Source organism: Thalassophryne amazonica, chromosome 17, assembly GCF_902500255.1.
Source record: "Thalassophryne amazonica chromosome 17, fThaAma1.1, whole genome shotgun sequence".
NCBI classification, from domain to species: Eukaryota; Metazoa; Chordata; class Actinopteri; order Batrachoidiformes; family Batrachoididae; genus Thalassophryne; species Thalassophryne amazonica.
This window is the reverse complement of record NC_047119.1, coordinates 30567260-30580832: the sequence shown is the minus strand read 5'-3', so window position 1 is coordinate 30580832 and position 13573 is coordinate 30567260. Positions and strand designations below refer to the sequence as shown.

The following is a 13573-nucleotide window of genomic DNA, read 5'->3' as shown; positions in this document are numbered from 1 at the left end:
TGTATAGGATAAAGAAATACGTAAATAAACCCAGAGCATATTTTGCAGTCAGTTAAAAGTTTAATCGGTATATGAGATAGATGACAACTTTGATATCTGAGTGTGATGTCAGCGATCTTGAGGCTGAGATGTTTTTATAGTAATGCAGTGTCTCTTTAAAGGAAGGGGGAGTGTAGAAGAGGGACAGAGGAAAGAGATGAATAGAAGGCACCAGAACCACCTACCATGACCAAATGCGCCGTAAATGTGGGACAGAAATTCGAGTGGAATACAACAGGATCACCAAACGAAGGAGAACCATGTTTGGATGTGCCTTATCTGAAACCATTATTTTTAAAAATGGTACCACACTCGAGCATGGGAGCACGGGAAAAGTATTTTTCCTCCCAAACATTTCTTGCAATCTGAAAAGGAAAAGAAGAGTGGTAGTAAAATACACCCCTGTGCTATTTTTCTGCGATTATCGATGGTAGGCATTGCATAACTCAGCCTTATCCAGAGGATCCATTTGGTTCCTCCTATTTGGGAAGAGGGGACGCCAGGAAGAAAGAAAGAAAGAAAAAGAACAACCACATCCAGCCTTGTCTGTGGCACCTGCGATTGTTTGGCAATGTCCTTTTTAGAAAGGACCTGCAGCCGGAGCGAGCGGGGAGAAGGATGCGCTTAAAGCTGGATGTGCGCAGCTTTCTGGGAGATTCAGCACCGATCACGGCTCGAGCACAAACAGCGAGTGCGGCGGGCCTGGGAAGCACCCAGCCCCACGATCTCCTCCTTTTCCTCCCCCCCTGCAGGACCATGCTTGCGTGAGGGATGAGGCTGTGCACAGGGACACCAGGCCAGAGCTGCGGCCTACTTTTCACCAGATCCGGCCACTCGACTGCAAGATCTGTGAACGCACTAACGCCATCAAATCAGCATCTTTGGTACGCATCCCCCATTTGTCATATATTGTTTAAAATGCATGTGCGCGCGTGCCTTTGTGTGCGTTTGTGCAGGTGGCGGGGGGGATGAGGAGGTGAGGGGAGGGAAAGGGTGTCTGTGTTCTCAGCTGTACATCTGTAGTCATGGCAACCAGATCCTGTTAATGGATGTCATTTTTTCCCCATCCTCAGATTCCCTTTCTGCCTCTGCTCTTATGCGCGTGCACTGCGTTATGTATGCCATGTAAATCTCTGCTTGGCCTGTGTTTGTGTGTGTGTGTGTTTAAAGCAGAACACGATTTTCTTTTTGTGCATTTCCAGTTTGGTTTGTGAAGCCTGTGATGACGTCACATGGTTTTTTTCCTCCTTGGTTTTCTTTAAGGATATAAGAGGCTATTTGAATGATATTGCTGAGTCTGATGAAGCATAAGAATGGAAATAAGCAGTCAAGTCTCCAAATATAGAGTCAATCTGTGTCAGTAAGATCGAGATGTCCAACCATGTCAGGTTTTGTTCAAACTTTGCATATTTCTAGACTTTTTCAAAGCTTAACCATGTAGTAGATAGATAAAGAGAAAGATAAATATGTTAGTCTATTCCCTCCAGAATGTGTACACAACTTAAAAAAACAAAACAATAAATGCTGTCATCACTGAACTCACCAGGACATATAGTGAAGATAAACTCTGGTGAACCTTACTGGCAGCACGGTGGTTTAGTGGTTAGCACTGTTGCCTCACAGCAATAAGGTCATGTGATCGATTCCCACCTGTGGCCTTTCTGTGTGGAGTTTGCATGTTCTCCCTGTGTTTGCGTGGGTTTCCTATGGGTACTCTCCCACATCTAAAGACATGCAGGTTAGGTGAATTGGAAACTTAAAAATTGTCCAGGTCTCCCTTATAAAAGAGATCTTGATTGAATAAAATAAATAAAAATGCACCAGATCAAGCCAAAAAAACAAAACAAAACAAAAAACAAAAACAAAAAAACTTTGTTTTGTCCATGTAATACCCTATGTCTACTGCTTGATAGTTTCTGGATACTGGAGGGGTGATGGATTAGGAGCAGGTGGGACTGTCAGTGAGTGACTGTTTCTGTACATAAATGTACTAAATCAGAGAAGTAAGACATCACTTTCTGTTTGTTTTGCATTTTACATTGTAAAACTCAACTAACAATGTTGTTCATCCACACAACCCAGTGGAAAGGATTTTCCAAGAATTTAGCTGCAAAAGAAACAGAGTGTAGGGGATGGCAAAGCGGTATGGGTTGAATGAGAGAAAGGGAAAGTTTCTGCTGAGAAATGTACTAAATCAGAGCAATAAACTTATTTTCTTGGCTCTCAACATGCAGTTTTGAAGTTGCATGCATCATAAAATGAGCTTATTTGTAAGTTTTATTCATTTCCAAAGCCTTTGGTTTTGAGGCCACCAAGCTCACTGCTGCTTGTATATTTTCAGACCAAATTTTAGTCAAATATTTTGTTTGAATTTTGACAATTGAGTGTTTTTCATTTTTGTAGTGCTTTATTTTATTTTTGTATTTTCACTGCGATCACATGTTTAGATGTAAATATCTCCAGAAATACAACTCCCACTGCCGTAAAAGTTGACGAGAATATAGTTGAAGTTTCCAAGAGATAAAAATGATTGCAATTCTCCAGCATTGCTAGTTCTTGAAAATGGGTGCATAATAAAAAAGAAAAGAAAATCAAAAGAAAATCCCCCTAAGTACATATTTGTGTAACTGTCCATATGTTCTGCTATAAGTGCTATGTTTAATTGATCTCCATCAACACAGAATCACTCTACTGCCACATTGTTGCTGAAAGGCACCATCACGTTTATGTTCTACGAGTAGGATCCTGCAAGATTACCTGAAGAAATGTTGCTCAACCCCACACGTTAAGAGGAGATCTTTGCATTTTTGCTTTCTGCATTCCTCTGTCTAGGTCATCAAGTAGATCTAGGAGCATGAACAGAACTTTGAGCTGCGGGAGCAGATGTCTGGGTATAAGCGCATGCGGCGGCAGCACCAGAAGCAGCTGATCGCCCTGGAGAACAGGCTAAAGGCCGAGATGGATGAGCACAGGCTCCGGCTGCAGAAGGAACTAGAGACACATGCAAATAACACTTACATTGAGCTGGAACGGCTGGCCAAACGCCACGTTGCTCGGACAGATAAAGAGGTACGACCACATGGGCAGGACATCGAGGCAGTGATGTGATGAGGCCAAAAAGCTTACAGTGAAGTATTTTGAAAAAGGGTGATAATTGGAGTATTTGAATGTTTTCTCCCAGATGAAGTCAGTGGGAGCAGAAGAGAGGAGGATCCAGCAGCAGATTATTGCTCAGCAGAAGAAAGAGCTGACATCTTTCTTAGACAGTCAGAAGAAGGAGTACAGGCTTTGTAAGGAGAAGATCAAAGAAGTGAGTAAATACACCATCTACTTATGTCTGTCATTCTTAGTTACTACCAGTAACGTTGTCTTTGGAGCATTCGACTGGTTTTCCTTTTGTCTGTTGGGTTGTAATTTGTGTTTGTCCTCTGCTACAGGAGATGGATGAAGACCTTTGCACACCTAAAGAGGAGAAGCAGGAGCATCTATCCAGGCACAAAGAGACAATCCAGCGCTCTCAAGCAGAGGAGGAAGCCCATCTTCTGGCCCAGCAGCGCCTCATCTATGAACGCAGCTGTCGGGCCCTCAAACGCCGGTCTCTGCTGAAGAGGCACGACATCGAACAGGAACAACTGAGAGAGGTAATGTCATTTCCTGGACTGTAATTACATTTTAAGTAATCAGACTTTAATCACATTAATAATAACAAAATCAGATGTAAACACGTGATTATTGCCAGGACAATCATTTTGAGATGAGTGAACATATTTGTACAGTTTAACATTTAACGTCTTACCACAGCCAAGGAGGTTTTGTTTTCACCAGTGTTTGTCTGTCTGTTAGTTGGCTAGATAATGTTCTGGGGAAATAAATGATTCAGTTTTGGATGTGATTTGGATTTTCAGCAATATATGGTCTTGGCGGAAGTACAGTAGTGTTCAGAATAATAGTAGTGCTATGTGACTAAAAAGATTAATCCAGGTTTTGAGTATATTTCTTATTGTTACATGGGAAACAAGGTACCAGTAGATTCAGTAGATTCTCACAAATCCAACAAGACCAAGCATTCATGATATGCACACTCTTAAGACTATGAAATTGGGCTATTAGTAAAAAAAAGTAGAAAAGGGGGTGTTCACAATAATAGTAGTGTGGCATTCAGTCAGTGAGTTCGGGAATTTTGTGGAACAAACAGGTGTGAATCAGGTGTCCCCTATGTAAGGATGAAGCCAGCACCTGTTGAACATGCTTTTCTCTTTGAAAGGCTGAGGAAAATGGGACGTTCAATACATTGTTCAGAAGAACAGTGTAGTTTGATAAAAAGTTGATTGGAGAGGGGAAAACTTATACACATGTGCAAAAAATTATAAGCTGTTCATCTACAATGATCTCCAATGCTTTAAAATGGACAAAAAAAAACAAACAAACAAAAAAAAACAAAAAACAAATCAAAAACAGTCGCGTGGAAGAAAACGGAAAACAACCATGAAAATGGATAGAAGAATAACCAGAATGGCAAAGGCTCACCCACTGATCAGCTCCAGGATGATCAAAGACAGTCTGGAGTTACCTGTAAGTGCTGTGACAGTTAGAAGACGCCTGTGTGAAGCTAATTTATTTGCAAGAATCCCCCGCAAAGTCCCTCTGTTAAATAAAAGACATGTGCAAAAGAGTTTCTGTGTAGGCTCTCAGTTGTCCAGGTGGTTTCCATAGTAGAGAAGCTTGAATCTTCGACTGGACTGGGTTGCTTGACTTGAGGACGTTTCGCTTCAAATCACAGAAGCTTCCTCAGCTCACCCAGAGCAAGAATTTTAGCTGAGGAAGCTTCTGTGATTTGAAGCAAAACGTCCTCAAGTCAAGCAACCCAGTCCAGTCGAAGATTCAAGCTTCTCTACTATGTGCAGAAGAGGTTACAATTTGCCAAAGAACACATCAACTGGCCTAAAGAGAAATTAAGGAATATTTTGTGGACTGATGAGAGTAAAATTGTTCTTTTTGGGTCCAAGGGCTGCAGACAGTTTGTGAGACGACCCCCAAACTCTGAATTCAAGCCACAGTTCACAGTGAAGACAGTGAAGCATGGTGGTGCAAGCATCATGATATGGGCATGTTTCTCCTACTATGGTGTTGGGCCTATATATCGCATACCAGGTATCATGGATTAGTTTGGATATGTCAAAATACTTGAAGAGGTCATGTTGCCTTATGCTGAAGAGGACATGCACTTGAAATGGGTGTCTCAACAAGACAATGACCCCAAGCACACTAGTAAACAAGCAAAATCTTGGTTCCAAACCAACAAAATTAATGCCTCGCAGATGTGAAGAAATCATGAAAAAAATCACTAGTTTAGTGATTCACAGGATTGCTAAAAAAGCAGTTTGAACATAATAGTTTTGAGGTTGTAGCGTCAACAGCAGATGCTACTATTATTGTGAACACCCCCTTTTCTACTTTTTTTTACTAATAGCCCAATTTCATAGCATTAAGAGTGTGCATATCATGAATGCTTGGTCTTGTTGGATTTGTGAGAATCTACTGAATCTACTGGTACCTTGTTTCCCATGTAACAATAAGAAATATACTCAAAACCTGGATTAATTTTTTTAGTCACATAGTACTACTATTATTCTGAATACTACTGTATGCGCTCTCTGATCAGATTGTGGTGATGTAGACCAAATCAAAATCTGATCCATCAAACTGGTTATCATTTGAAATTCCATTTAAGGAATTTTATGGAGCAGAGGTCTACAAAGTCTAATTAAATGTCCATCCTCCCAGATAGTAGGTGTAGCAGGTGGATCAATAAGATAGCCAGACTACCATCATGTAGATCTGGGTTTAATTGTTGGTCACGCTACCTGTCTGTGTGCTTGGATGAGAAACGTCATTGGCTTTGACTGGGGTAGTAAAATCTATGATGGACTGGTGTCCCATCCAGTTGGGGTCATTGACTCTCATTTACTTCATACTACAGAATCCAGGAATAAGCAACAGCCTATAAAGGACATTTTCAATTTCTCCTAAATAAGGCCAGTTGAACAACTGGATTTTTAAAAATCAGCTGATTTTCCTCCAGAAAAGTACAAAACTGGCGGTCTTTTAGTGAAAAATCCCATTTTGGTGGCCATCTTGGAGGCCATCTTGGCTATGTGGCTTGAGGCCAGTTTTTATTTTTGGGAACATCCTGATTGTGTTTTTGGGTCATCTAAGGAACCTAAAAAAGTTGGCTTAGTTTAGTCCTGGCGGGAGTGCAAAGGTAGTGGTCATAGCTCCCCTAGTAATGGAGGATGGAGGAGATGCCAAACAAGCAATGTTTTGGGCCTGAGATGTTGTTGCATCTATTTAAACTACAGAATTTTTGCAATCTATTTCTGCATTTTAAAATTTGTCTTTAAAAATCAGGAGTGCCAGTAATGTTGATCAGGGCCATATGAGGCAAGATTCCATCAGGGAGGCAGAAGTCAGCACAGTCAGAAACTATGCTCCCCAAGCAGATAAAGATAAGCTTTCAGTGTGTAAACCTCATAAAGCATAAATATCATCATAAAGGAAACAACAATGCTAGCATATTATTTAACTAGAAGGGCCTCGAGTCAAACTTCAAATCCTCAGTCCACTCTAGTGGACCACCTATGTCCACATTTTTCTACTAGATCATTATCGGGATCTGGAATACCTATGGATAGACAAACATCAGATCCTGAACATCCACATTTGTTATCTCCAACAAACCTAATCTCACACCAATTCATGATGGTATCACGAAAGGTGATTTAATCTAGTAGTTCCATCATGGAAATGCATCACATTTTTGTGGCAACACCATGAAATAAATTCATGATGGAATCAGGAAATTTGGGGTAATGGGGGGGCAGTTAAAATAGTGAACTAAACTCAAAACAAAAAATGCATGAGACTGGGTTGCTCCACCTGAACCTCATCGTTGATCCATAGCACTCATCTATGATCCTGGTTTCTGATTAATTTGATCCTGTCGTGAAGATAGAAGAAGTCAGGATTTAGACCTGATTCTGTACATTGGATTTAGATGTGATTTGCTTTGATCTTGTAAACAAGATGAAAAAAAAAAAAATCAGGATCCAAATTAAAGATAGGTCCAGGAACAAAGGAATTAGGATCAAAGACCAAAAGCAGTATTCTTCCTTCATCTACCTTATAGTGATGGTGTTATGAAGTGTTGTTGTATTGCTGAGGCTTTCCTGCCAAATGCTTCACCAAAAGTTTTAAAACTTGAAGCCTCATTTTAAAAGCTCACTGATGAATACTGACATCTACTGGTGAAACAAACAAACAAATGAAATAAAAAACAGAATACACATGCTACTTTGTAAAACATCACAACTCAGTTTATTTGTGCCCACTTATTCTCTTTGGCTGAAACAGCTCTACAAGTGTTGGATTTTCAACTCAACTGCACAAGTTTTCTAAAGTTAAAGCAATTAAATATGTTGACTGAGACTTGTACTTGTTGATTGTACTTGGGTTTCTAAGTTGCCAGTTCGAAAAAGAAAAGTGGGACTGGGGAATGGCAATTCCAGAAAAAATAGTTGCACTGACCTAAAAGGTATCAAACTGTTATTGAATCATAGACATAATGAAATAGTTATACACAGTTCATAGGTCATATACACTCATCGGCCACTTTATTAGGTACACTTTGCTAGTACTGGTTTAAACCCCCTTTTGCCTTCAGAACTGCCTCAGTTCTTCGTGGCATAGATTCAACAAGGTGTTAGAAACATTCCTCAGACATGATGGCATCACACAGTCACCCATTTAACAAGTCTGCCCATTCTCCTCTGACATCAACTAGGCATTTTCATCCACACAACTGGCACTCACTGGATATCTTCTCTTTTTTCGACCATTCTCTGTAAACTCTAGAGATGGTTGTGCCTGAAAATCCCAGTAGATCAGCAGTTTCTGAAATATTCAGACCAGCCCGTCTGGCACCAACAATGTTCAAAGTCACTCAAATCCCTTTTCTTCCCCATTTTGATCCTCGGTTTGAACTCCAGCAAACTGTCTTCACCACGTCTAGATGCCTAAATGCATTGAGTTGCTGCCATGTGATTGGCTGATTAGCTATTTGTATTAACAAGCAACTGAAGTGGTGTACCTAATAAAGTGGCCAGTGAGTGTACATCTGAAATCCAACTAAAATACAGACACTATGTGGTAAATAGAAAGGACAATTTCAACTTGAATTTCTCAGCCGAAACAAATGTATTCATCTAGTTGAGTTAAATTGTGTTTTCAAGGTAGCAGGTGATGTTTGATTTCCAAGTTAAACTATCTTGAAATGTTTTATAGTGTATGATGATACAAACAGGAGGCTACACAGTACAGTTTCTGTGGACATGTAACAGCAAGCGATATTAATGTAACTGTTGACAAAATAGATAGCGACTGTATGTAGATATTTAGTTTGCATGATTGAATGTGTTTAAGTGAGATTTGTACAGTAAAAAGGGAAGTGGAAACTGAGAAGTTACAATACATGTGTTGCTGGAGAGTGGGAGTTGATTGTGTTGTTGATTTTCATTCAGAAATAAGATTTTTAATAGTTCCAGGGCGAAGGCTATATCTTTTTTGAGATAACTTCCCCTATTAAAAAAAAAAGGTCTCATAATAAGCAGAAGATACCAGCATCCACAGAAATGTTGGTACTGGACTGCACCAAAATGTAATGGGTTGTCCTGTGAGCAAAAACCTTCTTTGCCACAAAATTTGACTGAAATCTACAAATGGATTTTTATAGATATCCTGATGACATTCAAACAGGCAGACAGATGGACAAATGGTAAAGAAAACATAGCCTCCTTGGTGGAGGTAAAAATATCACTAAAAATATTTTTTTTTTGTCCCAGGAGCTGAATAAAAAAAGAACCCAGAAGGAAATGGAACATGCTCTGATGATCCGGCAAGATGAGTCCACCCAAGACCTGGAGCGCAGGCAACTGCAGATGTTGCAGAAGTTGCGTGTTGAACTTATGCGACTACAGCACCAGACAGAACTTCAAAACCAGGAGGAGTACAACAGCCGACGGCAGCAGGAGCTGCACAAGAAACACACGCTGGAGCAGCGGCAGCAGCCCAGAAACATCAAGGTGACTTATCACATACACACACCATCCAATATGTGTTAGGACTGTATTTGTCTAAGGTCTAGTTTTTTGATACAACATGAATTTCATGGAAATTATTTGGCAGTATTTGATGAGATATTAATTTCTACTCCACACAACCATTGTCTGGATTGGTTAGTCCAGATGACAGGATGCCATGAATGGAATATTGATTTCATCTGATCTCCTAAACGTTATCAAAATGCTAGGGCCTTCCCTCCAACCACCACCCCCCATCCAACTCACCGCCAATTATTTAAAATGATTTGCAATTATACATAAATTATCAGTTTGGCGATGGAATTCCAATGTAGTTCACGAAGGGTTTTACACTGGTTTACGGCACAGTTACATCATTGGAAAGAATTAGCAAAATACTAGTGGTGCTCCCCCCATTTGGGGTTGATGGTAGATTTACGGCCAGTTTACACTAATTTAACAACAAAATTACGTCTCTATGTTGCTACACAAGAGCTCACTTGAATAAGTGTGTGAACTTTTTTCATCCTTGGATTAAACAAATAAGGTGAATTTTCTATATATATATATATATATATATATATATATATATATATATATATATATATATATATATATATATATATATACATATACATATATATATATATATATATATATATAAAAGTTTTCAATTTTCAGCTTTCGGAGAAATTTAGGACAGTTACGAAGCTTCTTTTGGGGCTCTATCACTCAGTATATTCCCCTTCAACAAATGGGGAGGTGATGGTCTACTGGTTAAGCGTTGGCCTTGAGACCAGAGGATCCTCGGTTCAAACCCCATCCTCACTGGAAAATCACTAAGGGCCCTTGGGCAATCCCTGAGTTGCTCCTGGTGTGTAGTGAGCGCCTTGCATGGCAGCACCTTGACATCGGTGTGTGAGTGTGCCTGTGTGAATGTGAGGCATCATTGCAAAGTGCTTTGAGCATCTGATGCAGATGGAAAAGCGCTATATAAATGTAGTCCATTTACCAATTTCATGCACACCCCAGTGCTACCAAAATGTCCCAAGGACCTTGACTTTCAACATGTCAAATGACATTGAAAAAACAAAAATTCAAATTTCATTGCAAAATGGAGGGAACACATATGGAATGAGACAGAGATAGTTCGATAGATATGTGTGCTATAAAAAGTTTGATCAAATTGATTTTGCAAAAAAAATAGCCCCTTTTAAACTGAAACATTGTGTATTTGTAACAGTGCCCATGACTTTTGATCATTAGACAATATAATGCTTGTCAATTTGCATAACTGCTTTTTGTGTTTTAACACTCAAGATGACGGAGATGCAGATTAAGAAGCAGTTCCAGGATACCTGCAAGGTGCAGAACAAGCAGTACAAAGCTCTTAGAAACCATCAGCTGGAGGTCTCTCCCAAAGGTGACCACAAAACCATCCTGAAGAGCCTAAAAGAGGAGCAGACACGCAAGCTGGCGGTGTTGGCTGAACAGTATGAGCAGAGCATCAAGGAGATGATGGCTTCACAAGCGGTGCGAACATCCTGAAGCCCCACATCACCAACACCAACAGTGTGCCTCATTTAACATTCGTGAAATGTGTATTTATGCTCATCATATTAGGTAGCAGCAACGACACGCAAATCTTTGTCGAGTAAGTTTCAAATGTATTTAACTGCACAACAAATTTATTTCATTCCGGTGAGTGTGCAGCCACACCCGTAAGAGTTTGGGCAACAACCCAAGATTTGAAATTTCAGCTGCCCCAGTTAGTGCAGCAGGTAACAGAATTTGCAGAGGAATCCTTCAAATCTGGTTACAAGCACCAAAATTTGACTGTGTATATATTTTGGTACATACAGTATTTTGGAAAAATAACGTTATTTGTCATTTGAATTTTCAAGAGGGGCCAAGTAGGGGTCAATTGAAGAATTGCACAGGGGTCAAAATTAAAAAAAATATTCCAATCATATTGAAAGCTATACCACATTATGTGTCTGATCACAAAGATTCCAAACAAGTATAGTGTAGACTATCTGTGACTGAATGTTATGGAGTTATGGGGTAAAAACAGCAAGAATGGTGACAAAGGTCAGCTTCAGTTTGTACAGGGGTCAGAAGATAAAGTTGCTCCAAATCTTGTAAAACATGATGCAAATTATTGTTTGAGTTAATATGGTTTAAAAAGGAATAGTTTGCACCATGTGTCATACTCAGTTGTCATGTTACGGGGTAACATATGTCACATGTCATAGAATCCAATGGACGTCGACATTGTTTGACCTTTACCTTGCAGACCAAACAGACAGCACAGTCAAAACTATTCCATTTGTTAATCCTATTAGTTTAACCAATAATTTCTGTACAAACTGAAATTGACATTTGGCTCTATTCTCGCTGTTTTTATCCCATAACTCCATAACATTCAGTCATAGATAATTCAAACTATACCTTTTTGAAATCTTTGTGTTCAGACACATAATGTGGTATAGCTTTCAATATGACTGGAACGTTTTTTAATTTTGGCCCTTGTGCAATTCTTCAATTGACCCCTACTTGGCTGCCTATTGAAAATTCAAATGGCTAATGTTATTTTTCTAAAATATGTACCAAAAGGTATACACAGTCAAACTGTGGTGCTTGTAACCAGATCTGAACAATTCTTACAGTTATCTGCTGTACAACGGGGTTGCTACAGGACACCTGGAAGAGATCTGCATTGGGATATGGCACATTTTTATTGATTTATTTATTGATGAGTGTGTTTCCTGTATAATAATAATAATAATAATAATAATAATAATAATAATAATAATAATAATAATAATAATAATAATAATAATAGAGGCAACACAGTTAAACTAACATGAACCACAATAACAACATTTAACCCCCCCAAACTCCAAATTCCCATGGTGCATTACAGCACAACATCCATTGTTCACTGTTGTTAGCTAATATCACTAATTTCTCCAAAAGGTTTTGTCCCATCAACTTTTTCTTTTTGCAGCATTCGTCCTTGACTCAAAATACATAAGCATACCAAACAGCAAATGTCAGCTCTCCACAGTTTCTCCATGATTGAAGGCATACACACACGCACACATGCATGCACGCACACAGAGGCTACTTGGGTATTCTAATATAGAATGATGATTTATTTTTTACAGAAGATGCCCTTCCTCACACTGGTGTTCCAAAGGGTTCTCCCAGCCAAGTGCTAATCAGGACCTAGTCTGATTAATTTTTAAAATATGCTAGGATCATGTGTGCACAGAGTGTTAAGACTGCATGTTGAAATTCTACACGATAAAGGCAAAGTTGCAAAATAATAGGCAAAACAAAGAAGGAGATACAATACTATATATATATATATAGTATGGTATCACTGTCCAGTTACTTATGGGCCAGGCTGCAGTTGTCCTCCTTGTGCAAATAAATTAAGTGAATGTCACATTACTGATAGAATGTTTTTTTTTTGTTGAGAACAACACTGACAAATTTCTGTAATATATATTTGTAATTCTGTTAACTTCCTCTGTCTTAGGCAACACTTCCACAACTCAAAGAGGATCAAAACCCAATACGTAGATATGTAGATTAAAAAGTACTACATGCATGCCTCTTCTAGATGAACCATTTCCATTTTCATCTTGAGCTTTTATTGCATCCTCCTCAGGTCACAAACATTAAAAAAAAAAATAATAAAGATGAATAAAAGAGCAGCATGATTTTTTTCTCTCAATAACAGAAATAACTGTTTATCATATTATTGATCCACAAGTTTACTAGTTAGCTACTACTCTGCAACAGGTGCAACTAATCATGTAACATGTAAATAGTAATTAAGAACTACATTACAATGTACAAGGTTTCTCCCAAATTCAAAGCACATTTGAATCTCTGAAACACTGGTTATTGCAACGTAATGTGTGAATCCTTCTCTATGCTGATGACGTGTTGTTTTCTTGTTGAGTCCCTACTCAGGCTTCTTGGTTGTGTATTTGTAGATGCGCTTAGAAGCACAGCAGGAAACAGAGTGTGAAGCTCTAAAGCAGCAGCTGAAGCAAGAGATGGAACTCTTGGATGCGTACCAGAGAAAGACCAAGTCACAGATGGAGGCCCAACATGAGCGAGAGCAGCAGAAACTTGAGCAGAAGGTCTCCATACGAAGAGCTCACCTTGAACAGAAGGTATGTTCAGTACCAAAGATTTAAATACTTAAAAGCTACAAATACTTATATATATGTATATTATCTATATGTTACTCTAGCGAGATCATATTTAACAAACCTCAAATACTGTGGGTAAAGCGTATTGGGGTCAAAGGTCAACTTTTATGTTTGATTTGCACAAAAGTCAGCATACATATAGAGGTGGGTTATGAAATTGCCCATCAA

At 39.1% G+C, this 13573-nt stretch overlaps 1 protein-coding gene across 1 annotated transcript in view; it reads left to right on the top strand.

Moving 5' to 3' along the window:
* Positions 1 to 13573, top strand: part of LOC117530000 (serine/threonine-protein kinase TAO3-like) — a 32892-nt gene that overhangs the window by 17154 nt on the left and 2165 nt on the right. The window contains exons 2-8 of the mRNA XM_034192930.1: positions 559 to 923; positions 2872 to 3108; positions 3221 to 3349; positions 3477 to 3680; positions 8937 to 9176; positions 10494 to 10706; positions 13184 to 13366. Of these exons, the coding sequence (XP_034048821.1) occupies positions 2923 to 3108; positions 3221 to 3349; positions 3477 to 3680; positions 8937 to 9176; positions 10494 to 10706; positions 13184 to 13366 (1155 nt within the window). The 5' untranslated portion in view covers positions 559 to 923; positions 2872 to 2922. The remainder of the gene's footprint in view (positions 1 to 558; positions 924 to 2871; positions 3109 to 3220; positions 3350 to 3476; positions 3681 to 8936; positions 9177 to 10493; positions 10707 to 13183; positions 13367 to 13573) is intronic.